This window comes from Pristiophorus japonicus, chromosome 10 (genome assembly GCF_044704955.1).
Source record: "Pristiophorus japonicus isolate sPriJap1 chromosome 10, sPriJap1.hap1, whole genome shotgun sequence".
Lineage (NCBI taxonomy): Eukaryota > Metazoa > Chordata > Chondrichthyes > Pristiophoridae > Pristiophorus > Pristiophorus japonicus.
In genome coordinates this window covers 172154356-172176244 of record NC_091986.1, presented here as the reverse complement: position 1 = coordinate 172176244, position 21889 = coordinate 172154356, and the positions used below count along the sequence as shown (strand labels likewise).

General features: G+C 43.5%; 1 protein-coding gene across 2 annotated transcripts in view; it reads right to left on the bottom strand.

The window, feature by feature from the left end:
• The window catches only part of fryb (furry homolog b (Drosophila)), a 439334-nt gene that overhangs the window by 218057 nt on the left and 199388 nt on the right, over positions 1-21889 (bottom strand). For both annotated transcript variants that reach the window (XM_070892324.1, XM_070892325.1), the window contains exons 25-26: positions 13040-13131; positions 10652-10824 (exon numbers count right to left, since the gene is read on the bottom strand). In XM_070892324.1, the coding sequence (XP_070748425.1) occupies positions 10652-10824; positions 13040-13131 (265 nt within the window). The remainder of the gene's footprint in view (positions 1-10651; positions 10825-13039; positions 13132-21889) is intronic.

Sequence of the window (21889 nt, the reverse complement as noted above, 5' to 3'; positions counted from 1 at the left end):
TGTATTGGCATGGACTGAAAATTGGTTAACTGACAGGAAACAGAGAGTAGGAATAAACGGGTCTTTTTCGGGGTGGCGGGCTGTGACAAGTGGTGTACCACAGGGATCAGTGCTTGGGCCCCAGCTATTCACAATATATATAAATGATTTGGATGAGGGAACCAAATGTAATATTTCCAAGTTTGCTGACGACATAAAACTAGGTGGGATTGTGAGTTGTGAGGAGGATGCAAAGACACTGCAAGGCGATTTAGATAGGTTGGGTAGGAAACACATGGCAGATGCAGTATAACATGGATAAATGTGAAGTTATCAACTTTGGTAGGAAAAACATAAGGACAAAGTATTACTTAAATGGTGATGGCTTGGGAAGTGTCGATGTACAGAGGGACTTGGGTGTCCTTGTACACCAGTCATTGAAAGCAAACATGCAGATGCAGCAAGCAGTTAGGAAGGCAAATGGTATGTTGGCCTTCATTGCAAGAGGATTTGAGTACAGGAGCAAGGATGTCTTATTACAGTTATACAGGGCCTGGAGTATTGTGTGCAGTTTTGGTCTCCTTACCTAAGAAAGGATATACTTGCCATAAAGGGAGTGTAGCGAAGGTTCACCAGACTGATTCCTGGGATGGCAGGACTGTCGTATGAGGAGGGATTGGGTCGACTAGGCCTGTATTCACCAGAGGTTAGAAGAATGAGAGGGGATCTCATTGAAACATATAAAATTCTGACTGGGTTGGACAGACTGGATGTATGGAAGATGTTTCCCCTGGCTGGGAAGTCTAGAACAAGGGGTCACAGTCTCAGGATACAGGGTAGGAAATTTAGGACCGAGATGAGGAGAAATGTTTTCACTCAGAGGGTGAACCTGTGGCATTCTCTACCACAGAAGGCTGTGGAGGGCAAGTCACTGAATATATTTAAGAGGGAGATAGATAGATTTCTAGAAACAAAAGGCATCAAGGAATATGGGGAAAAAGGGGAATATGGTGTTGAGATAGAGGATCAGCTATGATCATATTGAATGGCGGTGCAGACACGAAGGGCCGAATGTCTTACTACTGCTCCTATTTTCTACGTTTCTGTGTCACTTGGTTGGGGGAGAGCACCGGCAGGATTAATAAACAATCTCCTAGTAAAGGATCCCCTTGGAATGAGTGATCATAGCATGGTTGAATTTCAAATTCAGATGGAGGGTGAGAAAGTTGGATCTCAAACCAGTGTACCAATCTTAAATAAAGGAGACGACAAAAGTATGAGGCTAGGGTTGGCTAAAGAGGACTGGGAAAATAGATTAAAGTGTAGGATGGTTGATGAACAGTGGCATACATTTAAGGAGATATTTCACAACTGTCAAGAAAAATATATTCCAGTGAGGAGGAAAAGGTGTAAAAGAAAAGATAGCCATCCGTGGCTAACTAAAGAAATAAAGGATGGTATCCAATTAAAAACAAGGGCATACAAAGTGGCCAAAACTAGTGGGAAGACAGAAGATTGTGAAGCTTTTAAAAGCCAGCAAAGAATGATTAAAAAAATGATTACGAAAGGGAAGGTAGACTATGAAAGTAAACTGGCACGAAATATAAAAACAGAAAGCAAGAATTTCGATGGGAATATAAAAAGGAAAAGAGTGGCTAAAGTAAATGTTGGTCCCTTAGAGGATGAGACCGGGGAATTAGTAATGGGGAACATGGAGATGGCAGAAACTCTGCAAATATTTTGTATCAGTCTTTATGGTAGAGGACACTAACAATATCCCAACAGTGGATAGTCAAGGGGCTATAGGGGAGAGGAACTTAACACAATCACTAAGGAGGTGGTACTCAGTAAGATAATGGGACTAAAGGCGGATAAATCCCCTGGACCTGATGGCTTTCATCCTAGGGTTTTAAGAGAAGTAGCGGCAGGAATAGTGGATGCATTGGCTGTAATTTACCAAAATTCCTTGGATTCTGGGGCGGTCCCAGCAGATTGGAAAACTGCAAATGTAACGCTCCTATTTAAAACAGGAGGCAGACAAAAAGCAGGAAACTATAGACCAGTTAGCTTAACATCTGTGGTTGGGAAAATGTTGGAGTCCATTGGGGTTGGGGGTAATATATTAGCATGATAGAGGATTGGCTAACTAGCAGAAAACAGAGAGTCAGGATAAATGGTTCATTCTCTGGTGGGTGCCGCAGGGATCAGTGCTGGGACCCCAACTATTTACAATCTATATAAATGACTTGGAAGAAGGGACTGAGTGTAACGTAGCCAAATTTGCTGATGATACAATGATGGGAGGAAAAGCAATGTGTGAGGAGAACACAAAAAATCTGCAAAAGGACATAGACAGGCTAAGTGAGTGGGCAAAAATTTGGCAGATGGAGTATCATGTTGGAAAGTGCGAGGTCATGCACTTTGGCAGAAAAAAATCAAAGAGCAAGTTATTATTTAAATTGAGAAAGATTGCAAAGTGCCGCAGTACAGCGGGGGCCCTTGTGCATGAAACACAAAATGTTAATATGCAGGTACAGCAAGTGATCAGGAATGCCAATGGAGCCTTGGCCTTTATTGCAAAAGGGATGGAGTATAAAAGCAAGAAAGTCTTGCTATAGTTATACAGGGTATTGGTGAGGCCTAACGTGGAATACTGCTTACAATCTTGGTTTCCATATTTAAGAAAGGATATACTTGCTTTGGAGGCAGTGCAAAGAGGGTTCACTCGGTTGATTCCGGAGATGAGAGGGTTGACTTATGAGGAAAGGTTGAATAGGTTGGGCTTCTACTCACTGGAATTCAGAAGAATGAGAGGTGATCTTATCGAAACGTATAAGATTATGAGGGGGCTTGACAAGATCGATGCAGAGAGGATGTTTCCACTGATGGGGGAGACTAGAACTAGGCAGCATAATCTTAGAATAGGGGGCCGCCCATTTAAAACTGAGATGAGGAGGAATTTCTTCTCTCAGAGGGTTGTAAATCTGTGGAATTCGCTGCCTCAGAGAGCTGTGGAAGCGGTGTCATTGAATAAATTTAAGACAGAGATAGACAGCTTCTTAACCGAAAAAGGAATAAGGAGTTATGGGGAGCAGGCAGGGAAGTGGACCTGAGTCCCTGATTGGTTCAGCCATAATTGTATTAAATGGCGGAGCAGGCTCGAGGGGGCGTATGGCCTACTCTTGCTCCTATTTCTTATGTTCTTATGTTCACTCGGCCAGGGCTAGGGGCGAGGGAGCAGACCGGGAGTTCCTTCGGCCTGGGATAGGGGTGGGGATCGGCACCGGCATGGCGGAGGGGGGGGGGGCGGAGACTTTATTAATTGGAGGTAAGTTGCTACAATGTAGTTTAATGTGTTTTTAAGTTGCTGCAATGTATTTTTATGCGTTGTGAGCTGGTTGTATGTTTCACTTTGCAGTCTCAGCCTGCATTGTGTCCATGGTTACCGTGGCAACACGATCCTTTTGGCACAGATCAAGGCTCCAACCCCAAAACTAAAGGACAGGTTAGGCTGCGCCAAAATGAAGAAATCAAACGGGGAAACTTAGAACATTTTTTTTGGCATACTTCGGCCCCCAAAAAATGGGCGTAACTCTTCAAGTACGCCAAAAAAAAGCTTTGGGGGAAAATTGAGCCCATGGTTTGGGGAACATTTAAACAAGAAGCTAAATTCTGATGAGAATTAAAAGATACTCGTAGAATTGTTATTCTAAACTGAAAATGTTCATTGGGATATTTTAAATAGAATTCAGTTTATGGCATTTATTTTTTTATGTATTCAGTGTTTATTTTCAGTCCATTTTTGTGTTCACAGAATTGAATGTTAGAATGTTGGCATTTTGTTTCTTTTTCATTACAAAAAAGGTAAAATGAGCCTTTTTAAATGTCTTACCACCCTTCCCTGTGGAGAACATAAACATTCAGTTGGCCCAAAGAAAGGACCTGATGCAAAAATGGCAAGCAAGAACAACTCTTAAAAAGCAGATGCATATGCTGTTTTGTTGATGTTTTAACAAAAAGCCAATTTAAAAATTCTGCATTCAGTGGGGTTTGATTAGATTTTAATGGTTAAACCCCAAAACTGGATTTCTAGTCAAAATTATTAAACTTTGAAGAAGGCAAAACAGAATGATTAAAATATAACAAACCAGCATGCTGACGTGGGGGAAATCATGTTTAAGAAATGGATAAGGCTATATTGGTATTCTAGAATAAGGAATGTTAGCACACTCTGTAAAGGATTAGTGCCAAGTAAAATTTAAATGTAATTTAGCAACAATGTTATATGTCAAAATAACGTGCACTTTACACAGAGGAAATACATTATAATTGAAAATCTGGGGTGGCACTATGTAAACAACCACACTAATGGCCACAAATATAAAGGCTTGATTAGAGGAAGTCATCCATCCAGTTTTGGTGATAGTTCAAAAATGTATTCATGTCATTGATTGCAAACTTCTATGCAAGATCAAAACACACACGCAATTCTATTGAAATGAAACTGAAACTGACAAGCTGATGAGAAGAATTGAAGTACTTAGAATGGTGAAAATCTTTTAGTTTAAATTTTGTTGACATGACATATGTGCTGCAGCTTAATGAACAGGAAATGCAAACAATGAGTAGACCACTTCCAAAAATTCAGCGTTTGATCAGAGCAATTACTTCTAAAATGTAGTGAATATTTCTCTTCTAATTTTCTTCCCTTACTGCTCTTCTGAAAGAGAAGGAACCTTGGCCAAGGAACACTACAGCAAAATAATAGTTCCCCCACTGTTACCTGGCTGACACTGGCGAACTCAGCACACATCAGGGATAAAAGCTGGGACTTTCTGGATTCTGTGTGCCTCAGTACCATGTCAGTGTGTTTTTTTAAAAAGGGCATTATTAACAGGGATGATGTGGGAATATGTGAGGTAGAAAGGAGATAAGGAAAGGTGGGAACAGAGAAATAGAAACATAGAAACATAGAAAATAGGTGCAGGAGTAGGCCATTCAGCCCTTCGAGCCTGCACCACCATTCAATGAGTTCATGGCTGAACATGCAACTTCAGTACCCCATTCCTGCTTTCTCGCCATACCCCTTGATTCCCCCTAGTAGTAAGGACTACATCTAACTCCTTTTTGAATATATTTAGTGAATTGGCCTCAATAACTTTCTGTGGTAGAGAATTCCACAGGTTCACCACTCTCTGGGTGAAGAAGTTTCTCCTCATCTCGGTCCTAAATGGCTTACCCCTTATCCTTAGACTGTGGCAATTAAAATCAAAGGTAAAAATCAAAAATTCAAAAAGGGCCACATTACAACATAATTCTAAAAGGACAAAGAGTGTTAAAAAAACAAGCCTGAAGGCGCTGTGTCTCAATGCGAGGAGCATTCGTAATAAGGTGAATGAATTAACTGTGCAGATAGCTGTTAATGGATATGATGTAATTGGGATTACGGAGACATGGCTCCAGGGTGACCAAGGCTGGGAACTCAACATCCAGGGGTATTTAATATTCAGGAAGGATAGACAGAAAGGAAAAGGAGGTGGGGTCGCGTTGCTGGTTAAAGAGGAGATTAACACAATAGTAAGGAAGGACATTAGCTTGGATGATGTGGAATCTGTATGGGTAGAGCTGCAGAACACCAAAGGGCAGAAAACGTTAATGGGAGTTGTGTACAGACCACCAAACAGTGGTAGTGAGGTTGGGGATGGCATCAAACACGAAATTATGGATGAATGCAATAAAGGTACAGCAGTTATCATGGGTGACTTTAATCCACATATAGATTGGGCTAACCAAACTGGTAGCAATACGGTGGAGGAGGATTTCCTGGAGTGTATAAGGGATGGTTTTCTAGACCAATATGTCGAGGAACCAACGAGAGAGCATGCCATCCTAGACTGGGTCTTGTGTAATGAGAGAGGATTAATTGGCAGTCTTGTTGTGCGAGGCCCCTAGGGGAAGAGTGACCATAATATGGTAGAATTCTTCATTAAGATGGAGAGTGACACAGTTAATTCAGAGATTAGGGTCCTGAACTTCAAGAAAGGTAACTTCGATGGTATGAGACGTGAATTGACTAGGATAGACTGGCGAATGATACTTAAAGGATTGACGGTGGCTAGGCAATGGCAGACATTTAAAGATCACATGGATGAACTTCAACAATTGTACATTCCTGTCTGGTGTAAAAATAAAACGGGGAAGGTGGCTTAACCGTGGCTAACAATGGAAATTAGGGATAGTGTTAAATCCAAGGAAGAGGCATATAAATTGGCCAGAAAAAGCAGCAAACCTGAGGACTGGGAGAAATTTAGAATTCAGCAGAGGAGGACAAAGGGTTTAATTCGGAGGGGGAAAATAGAGTATGAGAGTAAGCTTGCCGGGAACATAAAAACTGACTGCAAAAGCTTCTATAGATATATGAAGAGAAAACGATTAGAAAAATGTAGGGTCCCTTGCAGTCAGAATCAGGGGAACAAAGAGATGGCAGACCAATTGAACAAATACTTTGGATCTGTCTTCACTAAGGAAGACACAAATAACCTTCCGGAAATACTCGGGGACCGAGGCTCTAGCAAGAAGGAGGAACTGAAGGAAATCCTTATTAGTCAGGAAATTGTGTTGGAGAAATTGATGGGATTGAAGGCCGATAAATCTCCAAGGGCCTGATAGTCTGCATCCCAAGTACTTAAGGAAGTGGCCATAGAAATAGTGGACACATTGGTGATCATTTTCCAACATTCTATAGACTCTGGATCAGTTCCTATGGATTGGAGGGTAGCTAATGTAACCCCACTTTTTAAAAAAGGAGGCAAAGAAAAAAGAGGGAATTACAGACCGGTTAGCCTGACATCGGTAGTGGGTAAAATGTTTGAATCAATTATTAAAGACGTAATAGCAGCGCATTTGGAAAGCAGTGACCGGATCGGTCCAAGTCAGCATGGATTTATGAAAGGGAAATCATGCTTCATAAATCTTCTAGAGTTTTTTGAGGATGTAACTAGTAGAGTGGACAAGGGAGAACCAGTGGATGTGGTGTATTAGGACTTTCAAAAGACTTTTGACAAGGTCCTACACAAGAGATTAGTGTGCAAAATTAAAGCACATGGTATTGTGGGTAATGTATTGACGTGGATAGAGAACTGGTTGGCAGACAGGAAGCAAAGAGTAGGAATAAACGGGTCCTTTTCAGAATGGCAGACAGTGACTAGTGGGGTACCGCAAGGTTCAGTGCTGGGGCCCCAGCTATTTACAATATACATTAATGATTTGGACAAAGGAATTGAATGTAATATCTCCAAGTTTGCAGGTGACACTAAGCTGGGTGGCAGTATGAGCTGTGAGGAGGATGTTAAGAGGCTACAGGGTGACTTGGACAGGTTCGGTGAGTGGGAAAATGCATGGCAGATGCAGTATAATGTAAATAAATGCGAGGTTATCCACTTTGGTAGCAAAAACAGGGAGGCAGATTATTAGCTGAATGGTGACAGATTAGGAAAAGGGGAGATGCAACAAGACCTATGTGTCATGGTACATCAGTCATTTAAAGTTGGCATGCAGGTACAGCAGGCGGTGAAGAAGGCAAATGACATGTTGGCCTTCATAGCGAGAGGATTTGAGTATAGTAGCAGGGAGGTCTTACTGAGTTGTACAGGGTCTTGGTGAGGCCATACCTTGAATATTGTGTACAGTTTTGTTCTCCTAATCTGAGGAAGGACATTCTTGCTATTGAGGGAGTGCAGCGAAGGTTCACCAGACCGATTCCCAGGATGGCAGGACTGACATATGAAAAAAGACTGGATCGACTAGGCTTATATTCACTGGAATTTCGAAGAATGAGAGGGGATCTCATAGAAACGGGATTGGACAGGTTAGATGCAGGACGAATGTTCCCAATGTTAGGGAAGTCCAGAACCAAGGGTCACAGTCTAAGTATAAGGGGTAAGCCATTTAGGACCGAGATGAGAACTAACTTCTTCACTCAGAGAATTGTGAACCTGTGGAATTCTCTACCACAGAAAGTTGTTGAGGCCAGTTCGTTAGATATATTCAAAAGGGAGTTAGATGTGGCCCTTATGGCTAAAGGGATCAAGGGGTGTGGAGAGAAAGCAGGAATGGGGTACTGAAGATGCATGATCAGCCATGATCATATTGAATGGTGGTGCAGGCTTGAAGGGCCGAATGGCCTACTCCTGCACCTATTTTCTATGTTTCTATGTTATCTACTTTGGCAGAAATAATAGAAAAGCAAATTAGAATTTAAATGGAGAAAAACTGCAATGTGCTGCAGTACAGAGAGACCTGGGGGTCCTTGTGCATGAAACACAAAAAGTTAGTATGCGGGTACAGCAAGTAATCAGGAAGGCAAATGGAATGTTGGCCTTTATTGCAAGGCGGATACAGTATAAAAGCAAAGAAGTCCTGCTACAACTGTACAGGGTATTAGTGAGGCCACACCTGGAGTACTGCGTACAGTTTTGGTCTCCGTATTTAAGGAAGGATATACTTGCATTGGAGGCTGTGCAGAGAAGGTTCACTAGGTTGATTCCGGAGATGAGTGGGTTGACATGAAGATAGGTTGAGTAGGTTGTGCATATACTCCTTGGAGTTCAGAAGAATGAGAGGTGTTCTTATTGAAATTTATAAGATAATGAGGGGGCTCGACAAGGTGGATGCAGAGAGGATATTTCCACTCATAGGGGAAACTAAAACTTGGGGACATAGTCTCAGAATAAGGGGCCGTCCATTTATAACTGAGATGAGGAGAAATTTCTTCTCTCAGAGGGTTGTAAATCTATGGAATTCTCTGCCCCAGAGAGCTGCGGAGGCTGGGTCATTGAATATATTTAAGGCGGAGATAGACAGATTTTTGAGCAATAAGGGAGTAAAGAGTTATGGGGAGCGGGTCGGGAAGTGGAGCCGAGTCCATGATCAGATCAGCCATGATCTTATTGAATGGCGGAGCAGGCTCGAGGCGCCAAATGGCCTACTCCTGCTCCTATTTCTCATGTTCTTATGTTAATAGGAATGAAGCTGCAAGCTGAGCCTCAAATATTTAGCCTGGCTTGGTTCAACCACCCCATTGGATGGACATGACCTCAAATGAAGGCAGCTAGTAGTTTAGTACAAAATATAAAGTTAGAAGTTACTGTGAGTGACATAAGTGGATGAATGCTTAATGTATTTACAAGACATTTCTCTCAGCCTTTTAAACCAAGTATTAACCCATCAATTTGAGAATAATGAAGGGGTCTAACAGAAAGCATTTTCCCCTGGCAAGAGAATTCAGAACAATGGATCATTATTTTAAAATTCAAGAGAAATTGGTTAAAAGCTAAATCAAAGAAAAATGTCTTCACACAAAGTTTTGCAAGAATGGGGAACCCGGCGCCCTAGAAGGCCTTAAATTCAAAATCAACTGAGGTGGTTAAATAGAAATAGACACTTATTTGGAGAAAAAGCAGGAATTCAAAAGATAAAGCTGTCATGGCTAACTAAAATGGCAGAGCAGATTCAATGTGCCAAATGTCCTACTCCTGCTTTCATGTTAATATTTAGTGGACTGAGGAATGTCATACAATTGCATTAAGTGATCCTCAACCACTATTATCTCCAACACTATTCTTTATCCTACAATTGTGTGAAGGTCACAACTGTCCACAATGTCCTTCACACAAATATAGCTGGGACCAAGAAAAAAGCCCAAATAAGATTAGAATTAAACATATGCAGAATATTATGGTTGTACAGTTGGTCTTTTTGGGCAAAGAAGTCTGAAAATTTCCAGGATTATAGCCATCTGTGCACACTAGTGATTACTTATTAACATTTATTAACTCAAATTAACAAGTCAGGACTAGCTCAATTACTTTCACCCTAGTTTCTTGCACACACAAAACAAAATTCAAGTGACCTTGGATTTTAAGCTGCATTTGAGTTCATTCTCATTCTCATAAGTGATATGTTAGTGTTCACAAGTTTAAATGTGGATAATTAGATGGACTATGTCAGAATATATTTCCTTTTGCTTGTAGCACTGGTAGAAAATTAATACAGCACAATAGTACTTCATCAAAACAAAATTACATTTCTGGACCAAATCAACATTTATGGCATCATAAGGCAATATCTAAAATACCCCCATTCTATTTACTGTTTGGAGAACTCAAAAATAAATTATACTTTAATGAATTATACATATGTACAAACCTTAAATAAAATGTATTACATTTTGTTAAATCCTGTTTATAAGGATCTTATTTAGCGTTTAGGGAAGGTTACATTTAAAAAATGAGGGGTAATTTTCTAACTTTGGAATGCTGATGGAAGCCCAACCTGCAGGGAATGCACATTTGAAATTTGGGTGCACGTTGTTTAGAATTTTCTAACCATCTGGATTAACGGTCAGAAAATTGTGTGCAGCAAGTTCTCAAATTTCTGCTACGTGCTCCCAGCAGTTGAGGCTCCCTACCGGAAATGTGAAGTCAGAAAATAAGTCCTGTTGTGTTTTCTTTAAAGCCTTTTTTTGGTAAAAATCATATAAAAAGGAGATGGGTGAGATTTAAAGTTTACTTTTGGAAAATTCTTTCAGGACGAAACTAGTCACACTGGGCTCAAGAAACCGACAACCATCCCTCAAAGTAGAAAAGGAACAGCACATGTAGAATGGCTTTACCTGGAACACACTGGATCAAATTGGCTACCATTGCACTAAAATGGGCTCGGATGTCTTTTAGAATTTCAACATCTTTGTCATTTTCTGCTTCCAACAGCATCCTGGTTAAATCGACATACTCTAAGAACAGGGCTCCCAGAGCCAAAGTATCCCGTTCTAAAGCTCCATTAGTACTAGCAAAGAGAAAGAAAACTAAGGTTTATTCAATGCGGTTGAAGACTAAAAGTCATTTATTTCCAACAATTAATTTAAACACAATGGGGGGAATTGTCATCTATTGATTTAAATTAGTTTTAAATGGCTAAGAACTGGTACAAATCTTGCTAGAATGGTAATGTGCCAATGGCACTCAGTTTTGCAGGGTCAGCCCATTTGTATAATTATTCACAACTCCAAGTGCAAATTTGGATCGGTGTAGTAGTGGTAGGAGCAGAAAACTGTGTGCATGTGAAATTGAAAGAGCTTTGGAGAATTAAAGAGAAATTGCAAAACAGGGACAAAATTTCTTGTAGCCTTTGGAAAAGTTCTAAAAGCATTTCAACCCATTGGCAGCCTTTGTAAAGACCAATGGGGGAAGGGCACAGAAGTGACAGGCAAACAATGAAGGGAAGGAATCCCAATATGTAGACATGAATCTGCAGACAAGTAATGGAGCACTTAGTACCTGACTACTTGTGAATGGTGGAGGTGGAGTGGTGTTGCGTGAGATGGTTGTAAAGTAAGCAGGTCTGTTTGCCACTCAATGGCACCATTCCTATAGGTTAGCTTTGCAATATGCCTGGAAGGAGTTGGAGGCAGGCCTGCAGTGGAGTGACCTTCACTGCTGGTGCAGCCACATGCTTCATGGTAGCTGCAGATTTCTTAGCAAAGCATGGCACAAGTCTGCATTTGGCTTTCTGAAAACCCAGAATCTATTACAATAGTTCCCCATGGTTGTTGTTGTCAGATCGTTGTAACAGTGCTTGCATATATCATTGCTGATATCTGGCAGGGAGGGACAATGCTAAGTATCGATTGTCCTGGCATGCCTTCTTTCATGCAGAACCAAGGAAAACACGACATACTGTGATTGGGGTGATTCCATGTAAGAATCATGTATTAGTTAGAGTGGCATTCACATATCTTATTTATGCCATCTGGTCTGCTGTCCCAGTTTCCTTTGGGAATAGAAGCACTCGCATGCACTGATTCTCTGCCAAAACATCACTATCTGTACTGATGGGTGGGTATGGAACATCTGTGCTGCAGCCTGACCAGTCTTGCAATACCCCAATGGTCCCCCTCTTTCTCATTGAAAAAGCCGAGATCATGGATTTGCATTGGGGAACCCATTGCTGACAGTACAGCAGTTAGAAGGACAAAAACCAGCAGAGCATTTACTACAAAGACTCATGTCAGCCTAATTAGATGCAAGAAGGTGTACAGCAAATAACTGAGAAAATTGGGGCAGAGATCACCTTAAAACTGTTCATTTAATTTTCTAACTATTTCTTAAAATTAACTTCTGCTTGCAGCTGATTCCCTGTCGACCATGGAGAGCCATTATATAGGAGTGGCGTTACCATTTAGCACTGTACTGCCATAATGGTCAGAAAGATTGTGCAGGAGATGATCAGGTGTCATTTGAATATTTTAAGAAAGCTCTGCCTGAGCTTCCTGCATCTCTCCCTAGACCCAAACATACATGCACAGTAGAAATAGAATGAAGTCAGGCATTACAGATCGTTGCCCTTTTTCGGTCGATTACCTCCTGCGAACTGGAATACTTGTGCTATGACAGACCTGAAAATCGACTGTAATTGATTCTCAGATGTACAAAATACATACATGCAAATACTTTCATTTATTTTAAATAAGAAAGCTAACAAACCTCTAAAATGTTGGTGCTCTAAAGCAATTTAATAGCGTTACATATAGTATAATCTCATGCGGTTTATCTTAAAAAGGGAACAATATAAAGTTTAACTATTATTAAAATACATTTATAGGTTATTTCTGGAATTCAGGAAATCTTATGACCAGGATAAGACGATATGTCCCAATAAGCCAGATGCTTTTTGCTCTACATCTCTCAATTTTCTCTTTCGGCAGAAAATATCTGGTCGTCTTTTTAACTCATTTATGCTGCTTGCTTTGCTATCCTTCCTTGGTAGCTTATTTCTCTCTGTGTGAAATTGTTCTCCCTGAATTTCTTCTTTATTCCAGTAGTTTTTAAATAATTACTGAGTTGTTTCCAGAGCTGCAAAATAGATCTACGGGCCTGGTACAGCTTGTTGGTTCCGTCTTGTATCTTAAGAATCATGTATCTGATATTAAATACCGAATTATATGTTGTACAAAAGAAAATGTTGTTAATATTTCTTTTCAGCCATTTTATTGCAAACTTACTTGTCACTTATAACACCAGCATCGGCAAGAAGTTCGAATATCCTTAAAAGCTGCAGTCGTAATAAATCTCGACGCTCACGTCGCTTCTTGTTCTAAAGCAGAATACAGAAAACAGAAATATACACAGACTGAATGGTAAAGAATGATTAGATTACATCCACGGAAAGTAACAGTAAATGCAGATCTAACTCTCTTGTCATTAAGTGGATTACTTGAAAACAAAAAAGCATCTGAATTTCCTCTCTGAAATTGGCATAAAGATGCCAAATGACAGGTGGGTGTGGAATTTAGTCTGGGATCCAGTTGAGTGGGTACCGTCCCTTTTTCTGCCCATCAAACTTTTTACCACAAGTTCGGGTGGTCACATACGGGTTGGGGTGGAGGAGGGAAAATTTAAAAGATACACTAGCCTCGGGGTGGGATGTAAAATTTAAGATAAAAACAGAAAATGCTGGAAATACTCAGCAGGTCAGGCAGCATTTGTGGAGAGAGAAACAGAGTTAACGTTTCAGGATGATGACCTTTTGTCAGGACTGTCGAAAGATCATTGACCTGAAACGTCAACTCTGTTTCTCTCTCCACAGATGCTGCCTGACCTGCTGAGTATTTCCAGAATTTTCTGTTTTTATTTCCGCAGTAGTTTGCTTTTGTATAAAATTTAAGAAGTTTCAGTAATGCAATCTATTACAGAGCGATTGATTATGTTACTGAAATCAATAGAAAACCATAATTTTTTTTAAATTCCTGGGATCTTTGTGGCCCACTTCCGTTGCAGCAAAGTACTGCATCTATTTTCCTTTCCCTCACCTGGAGGTGAGTGCTCTAGTGGCAAAGTGTGTAAAAAAGACAAGCCTGAAGGCTCTGTGCCTCAATGCGAGGAGTATTCGGAATAAGGTCGATGAATTAACTGCGCAGACAGCAGTTAATGGATATGATGTAACTGGCATCACGGAGACATGGCTCCAGGGTGACCAAGGCTGGGAACTCAACATCCAGGGGTATTCAACATTCAGGAAGGATAGGCAGAATGGAAAAGAAGGTGGGGTGGCATTGCTGGTTAAAGAGGAAATTAATGCAATAGTAAGGAGGGACATTAGCCTGGATGATGTGGAATCGGTATGGGTGGAGCTGCGGAATACCAAAGGGCAGAAAATGCCAGTGGGAGTTGTGTACAGACCACCAAACAGTAGTAATGAGGTTGGGGACAGCATCAAACAAGAAATAAGGGATGTGTGCAATAAAGATATAGCAGTTATCATGGGTGACTTTAATCTACATATTGATTGAGCTAACCAAACTGGTAGCAATGCGGTGGAGGAGGATTTCCTGGAGTGTATTAGGGATGGTTTTCCAGACCAATATGTCGAGGAACCAACTAAAGAGCTGGCCATCCTACACTGGGTGATGTGTAATAAGAACATAAGAACATAAGAATTAGGAACAGAAGTAGGCCATCTAGCCCCTCGAGCCTGCTCCGCCATTCAATAAGATCATGGCTGATCTGGTCGTGGACTCAGCTCCGCTTACCCGCCCTCTCTCCGTAACCCTTAATTCCCTTATTGGTTAAAAATCTATCATTATTTGACTTGAAAACATTCAATGAGCCAGCCTCAACTGCTTCCTTGGGCAGAGAATTCCACAGATTCACAACCCTCTGGGAGAAGAAATTCTTTCTCAACTCGGTTTTAAATTGGCTCCTCCGTATTTTGAGGCTGTGCCCCCTAGTTCGAGACTCCCCTACCAGTGGAAACAACCTCTCTGCCTCTATCTTGTCTATCTCTTTCATGATTTTAAATGTTTCTATAAGATCACCCCTCATCCTTCTGAACTCCTACGAGTAAAGACCTAGTCTACTCAATCTATCATCATAAGGTAACCCCCTCATTTCTGGAATCAGCCTAGTGAATCGTCTCTGTACCCCCTCCAAATCCAGTATATCCTTCCTTAAGTAAGTTGACCAAAACTGCACGCAGTACTCCAGGTGCGGCCTTACCAATACTTTATACAGTTGCAGCAAGACCTCTCTGCTTTTGTACTCCATCCCTCTCGCAATGAAGGCCAACATCCCATTTGCCTTCCTGATTACCTGCTGCACCTGCAAACTAACCTTTTGGGATTCATGCACAAGGACCCCCAGGTCCCTCTGCACCACAGCATGTTGTAATTTCTCCCCATTCAAATAATATTCCCTTTTACTGTTTTTTTTCCCCAAGGTGGATGACCTCACACTTTCCGACATTGTATTCCATCTGCCAAACCTTAGCCCATTCGCTTAACCTATCTAAATCTCCTTGCAGCCTCTCTGAGTCCTCTACACAATGAGAAGGGACTAATTAGCAATCTTGTTGTGCGAGGCCCCTTGGGGAAGAATGACCATAATATGGTAGAATTCTTTATTAAGATGGAGAGTGACACAGTTAATTCGGAAACTAGGGTCCTGAACTTAAGGAAAGGTAACTTCGATGGTATGAGACGTGAATTGGCTAGAATAGACTGGCGAATGATACTTAAAGGATGACGGTGGATAAACAATGGCAAACATTTAAAGATCACATGGATGAACTTCAGCAATTGTACATCCCTGTCTGGAGTAAAAATAAAATGGGAAAGGTGGCTCAACCATGGCTAACAAGGGAAATTAAGGATAGTGTTAAAATCAAGGAAGAGGCATATAAATTGGCTAGAAAAAGGAACAAACCTGAGGACTGGAAGAAATTTAGAATTCAACAGAGGAGGACTAAGGGTTTAATTAACAGGGGGAATAATTGAGTATGAGAGGAAGCTTGCAGGGAACATAAAAACTGACTGCAAAAGCTTCTATAAATATGTGAAGAAAAAAAGATGAGTGAAGACAAACGTAGGTCCCTTGCAGTCGGATTCAGGTGAATTTATAATGGGGAACTAAGAAATGGCAGACCAATTGAACAAATACTTCAGTTCTGTCTTCACAAGGGAAGACGCAAATAGCCTTCCGAATGTACTAGCGGACAATGGGTCTAGTGAAAAGGAGGAACTGAAGGATGCCTTATTAGGTGGGAAATTGTGTTAGGGAAATTGATGGGATTGAAGGCCGATAAATTCCCAGGGCCTGATAGTCTACATCCCAGAGTACTTAAGAAAGTGCCCCTAGAAATAGTGGATGCATTGGTGATCATTTTCCAACAGTCTATCGACTCTGGATCAGTTCCTATGGACTGGAGGGTAGCTAATGTAACACCACTTTTTAAAAAAGGAGGGAGAGAGAAAACGGATAATTATAGACCGGTTAGCCTGACATCAGTAGTGGGGAAAATGTTGGAATCAATCATTAAGGATGAAATAGCAGCGCATTTGGAAAGCAGTGACAAGATCGGTCCAAGTCAGCATGGATTTATGAAAGGGAAATCATGCTTGACGAATCTTCTGGAATTTCTGAGGATGTAACCAGCAGAGTGGACAAGGGAAAACTAGTGGATGTGGTGTATTTGGACTTTCAAAAGGCTTTTGACAAGGTCCCGCACAAGAGATTGGTGTGCAAAATCCCGCAGGGCTCAGTGCTGGGATCCCAGCTCTTTACAATATACATTAACCATTTAGATGAAGGAATTGAGTGTAATATCTCCAAGTTTGCAGATGACACTAAATTGGGTGGCGGTGTGAGCTGTAATGAGGACGCTAAGAGGCTGCAGGGTGACTTGGACAGATTTGGTGAGTGGGCAAATGCATGGCAGATGCAGTATAATGTGGATAAATGTGAGGTTATCCACTTTCGGGGAAAAAACACGAAGATAGAATATTATATGGTTGGCGGCAGATTAGGAAAAGGGGAGGTGCAACGAGACCTGGGTGTCATGATTCATCAGTCGTTGAAAGTTGGCATACAGGTACAACAGGCGGTGAAGGCGGCAAATGGTATGTTGGCCTTCATAGCTAGGGGATTTGAGTATAGGAGCAGGGATGTCTTGCTGCAGTTGTACAGGGCCTTGGTGAGGCCTCACCTGGAATATTGTGTTCAGTTTTGGTCTCCTAATCTGAGGAAGGACGTTCTTGCTATTGAGGGAGTGCAGCGAAGGTTCACCAGACTAATTCCAAGGATGGCTGGACTGTCATATGAGGAGAGACTGGATCAACTGGGCCTTTATACATTGGAGTTTAGAAGGACGAGAGGGGATCGCATAGAAACGTATAAGATTCTGACGGGACTGGGCAGGTTAGATGCGGGAAGAATGTTCCCGATGTTGGGGAAGTCCAGAACCAGGGGACACAGTCTAAGGATAAGGGGTAAGCCATTTAGGACTGAGATGAGGAGAAACTTCTTCACTCAGAGAGTTGTTAACCTGTGGAATTCCCTGCCGCAGAGAGTTGTTGATGCCAGTTCATTGGATATATTCAAGAGGGAGTTAGATATGGCCCTTACGGCTAAGGGGATCAAGGGGTATGGAGAGAAATTGGGAAAGGGATGCTGAGGTGAAGGATCAGCCATGATATTATTGAATGGTGGTGCAGGCTCGAAGGGCCGAATGGCCTACTCCTGCACCCACTTTTTATGTTTCTATGGGCCCAAGTTTCCACACACGCCTAGAACGGCGCAGTCCCAACCTGGACGCCCGTTTTTCATGCCACAAAGTGCGCCTAAAAAAATCCTCCGTATTCTCCACCTACCTGCAGGTCCTCTGGCCCTCGGCGCAGCGCAGCACGAGCTGTAGGGGGGGCGGAGCCAGGTCCCTGCGCTGAAGACAGTGCCGGGACCTCTGCACATGCGCGCTACAGTGGGCACGCAAGTGCAGTAGCTCCAGGCGCCGAACTGTGGGGGAGGGGCCCGAAGCACGCAGCCCCTAGCCCTGGCCGAATGGCCTCACTGGGGCTGCGTGAATAAGGCTCCTCCCACGGCCAGCTCTAGCTTCCCCCCCCCCTGCCTCCGGACCAGACCCGACACCCACTCCCCCCCCCCACCCCGACTGGACCCGACCCGACCCGCGCTCCTGTTCCCGCTCCCCGCCTCCCCCCGACTGGACCCGACCCGACCCGCGCTCCTGTTCCCGCTCCCCGCCTCCCCGACTGGACCCGACCCGCGTTCCTGTTCCCGCTCCCCGCCCCCGGCGACTGGACCCGACCCGCGCTCCTGTTCCCGCTCCCAGCCTCCCCGACTGGACCCGACCCAACCCGACCCGCGCTCCCGCCCCCCGACCCTACCCGACCCGACCCCCCCCCCCACTGGACCCGACCCGACCCGACTCCCGCTCCCGGACTGGACCCGACCTGACCTCCCTCCCTCTCCCTCCCTCTCTCTCCCTCCCTCCCCCTCCCTCCCTCTCCCTCTCCCTCCCTCCCCCTCTCTCTCCCTCCCTCCCCCCTCCCCCCGCCCGACCCAACCCGAACCGAACCGAACCTCCCCGACCCAACGCCACCTACCTGTAAATCTGGTGCTGGGGACGGGCCCTGCCCGAGGTCTCGGGCCGGCCCGTTCAGCCTTCGGTCCCGAAAAGCCTGCCTGAAGCACTTTCACACAGGTAGGAAGATGGTTTATTTAATCTTTTCTTGGCTTATAAATGTTTATTCAGGTTGGATTTATTTGTATAATATTTGTAGAAGTATAAATAAGGATTTATTGTAGAATTTAATGACTTCCCTTCCCCCCCCACCTCGTTCTGGACGCCTAATTTGTAACCTGCGCCTGATTTTTTAATGTGTAGAACAGGTTTTTTCAGTTCTACAAAAATCTTCACTTGCTCCATTCTACTTTAGTTTGGAGTACGCTTTCACTGTGGAAACTTTGAAATCAGGCGTCAGTGGCCGGACACGCCCCCTTTTGAAGAAAAAATTCTGTTCCAAAGTAGAACTGTTCTACCTGACTAGAACTGCAGAAAAAAAAATGTGGAGAATTGCGATTTCTAAGATAGTCCGTTCTCCACCAGTTGCTCCTAAAAATCAGGCGCAAATCATGTGGAAACTTGGGCCCATTGTTTCTATCATGAATGTTGCCAGTGCCTTCTGTGATATTTTAATGCTCCTGACCATGGGAAGTGGGATAGAGTCAGGTGAGCAAATAATAGCTGCATGGAAGTCCAGCCCCACTTGCTCTCTTACCTGCAAAGCAGGACCTGAGGCTTACTTCCACCTAGCCAATATTTTCGCACCTGACCATGATGAGGCCTTGGACAACGTGGACCATTTTCCATACCTCAGGAGCCTACTGTCAACAAGGGCAGACGTCGATGACTAAGTCCAACACCGCCTTCAGTGTGCCAGTGCAGCCTTTGGTCGCCTGAGGAAGAGGTGTTTGAAGACCAGGACCTCAAACCCGGCAGCAAGCTCAGTAATGATACCCGCCCTCCTATATGCTTCAGAGACATGGCCTATGTACAGCTGGCGCCTCAAAGTACTGGAGAAATACCACTAACGCTGCCTCCGCAAGATCCTGCAAATCCATTGGCAGGATAGGCGCACCAACAACAGTGTTCTCGCTCAGGCCATCATCTCCAACATCGAAGCATTGACCTTGCTCGATCAGCTCCGATGGATGGGCCACATCATATGTATGCCCGACACTAGACTCCCAAAACAAGCGTTCTACTCAGAGCTTCGACACAGCAAGCAAGTCCCAGATGTGCAGAGGAAACGCTTCAAGGACACCCTCAAAGCCTCCTGAAAAAAGTGCAACATCTCCACCGACACCTGGGAATCCCTGGCCCAAGACCGCTCAAAATGGAGAAGCATCCGGGAAGGCGCTGAGTACCTCGAGTCTCTTCGGCGGGAGCACGCGGAAGCCAAGTGCAAACAGCGGAAGGAGCGCACGACAACCCAAGCACCCCACCCATCTGCCCCTCCAACTGCCCCATCTATGACAGAGACTGTCGGTCCCACATTGGACTTGTCATGTATTCAACTGTCATTGCAATCCATGTATAAACTGACCTAAGTTGTACACCGTGAGAACACTGACCACTAGGTGGTGAACTTGTGGGAGACACTCCTAACCTGGACTTTGAGGGCATCGGGCACTCTGGGGTTTTCAGGAAACTGATTGAGACCAAAGACCTGACCCTGGAAACGGCAGCTTTGATGGCCCAAACATTTATCTCAGGGGAGGAAGAGACCAGAATGATGTTTGACAAAAATCTTGGTTTAACTGCAGCAAATGGACAGGGAGTCAACATTGTTAACGTGGCACACAGTTCTCCAGGCAGACAGGGACAATCGGACATGCCCGAGCATGTAGTCGAACCCAAAGGGGAAATTCAACAGAGACAATGGCTTGTTGAACGGCGATTCATGCCATCACAAGGGACAATGCGGCCTGTAATAGGGCCATCAACACCTGTCAATGGTACGTTTAAGGACAGTTACAGAGACAGTCAGAGATGATCGACTGGTAATGGACCTTTTGTTTCCAACAACGGCTCATGTAGGAGATGTGGAGCCAAACACACAGCCAGAGCTTGCAGGTATCCGCAATATACCTGCAGAAACTGCAATGTCAGCGGTCACTTGGCGCGTATGTGCAGGAAGCCTGCAGCCAGGTTGATGTACGAGGAGGACGGGCCCGATGTGAGCCCTACGAGGGCTGGAGCTATAGTCACATGGCTTTGGGCAGCCAATCAAGGTACAGTATTTTCTCATTCGTAATAATGGGAACTCTGTAAGTTGGAGTTCCCATTATTATGAATGAGAAATCCCCCCCAACACAAAAAGTCAATAAAAAATAGAAAAATACACAACATATTTAAGAATCATTTAAATTAAAGTTCTTATAAAAAATAATATTTTCCCAACTTTTTTTAAAGATGCCTTAAAATAAACTTACCGTAGTGGGGAGGGTTTTTAACAATAAAGTATGTTTTCATATGTGTTTATTTAATTTAATTTGAATGTTTTTATGTATTTTTAAACACTTGCGCCTATAAAAGTAGGCTATATGCCTGCTTTTTCAGGCGCAAGATTTTAAAGGACATTTGTAGGGCAAGATATTCGTCAATATCGGAAATCTTGCCATGCAAGTGTCCTCACTCCCGATATACGCGAGATCTGTCAAGCCAGAAACTTGACAGATCGGAAAAGCCTGTTTTCAGCGCATACGCATTGTGCGCTGAAACCTGGCTTTTCCGGTGCCTTCCCAAGTCCGTAGGAACTTCGTACATGTCATGTATTCAACCAGCAATGTAACCCATGTATAATCTGACCTAAGTTGTACACTGTGAGAACAATGACCACTAGGTGGTGGTCTTGTGGGAGACACTCCGAACCTAGACCTTCAGATATAAAAGGGGAAGTTCCACCCACTTCCAGCACTTGAGTGCTATGAAATAAAGGACAGGTCACAGACTGACCTTCTCTCAAGCATAGGCCTCGTGTGCATTGATACTGTATAGTAAGGACGTATCAATGGCGACAAGAAACTGGGATTTAAACCACGCGAGCATGGCCACTAGCAATAACAGGGGCAGTCAGGGACGATCAACTGGCAAGGGACCTTTTGTTTCAAACAACAGCTCATGCTGGAGGCGTGGAGGCACACACTCAGCCGGAGTTTGCAGAGGTGAGCAAAATACCTGCAGAAATTGCAGAAATGAACGCTGGGGGAAATCGCTGGAAGCTGAAGTTCAGCGAGTTCATGTGGAGTACATATACAGTTCATACACCAGGACGCCACCGATAATGCTGAAAGTGCTCCTCAATGGCATCCCAGTATCAATGGAGCTAGACACGGAGGCCAGCCAGTCCCTGATGAGTATCAAACAGTTCGACAAGTTGTGGGCGTCCAAGGCCAGGAGGCCAAAATTAGTGCCGATTGACGCACAGCTACGGACATATACAAAGGAGATCATTCTGGTGCAAGGCAGCGCCACGGTCGTCGTGACCCATAAAGATTCG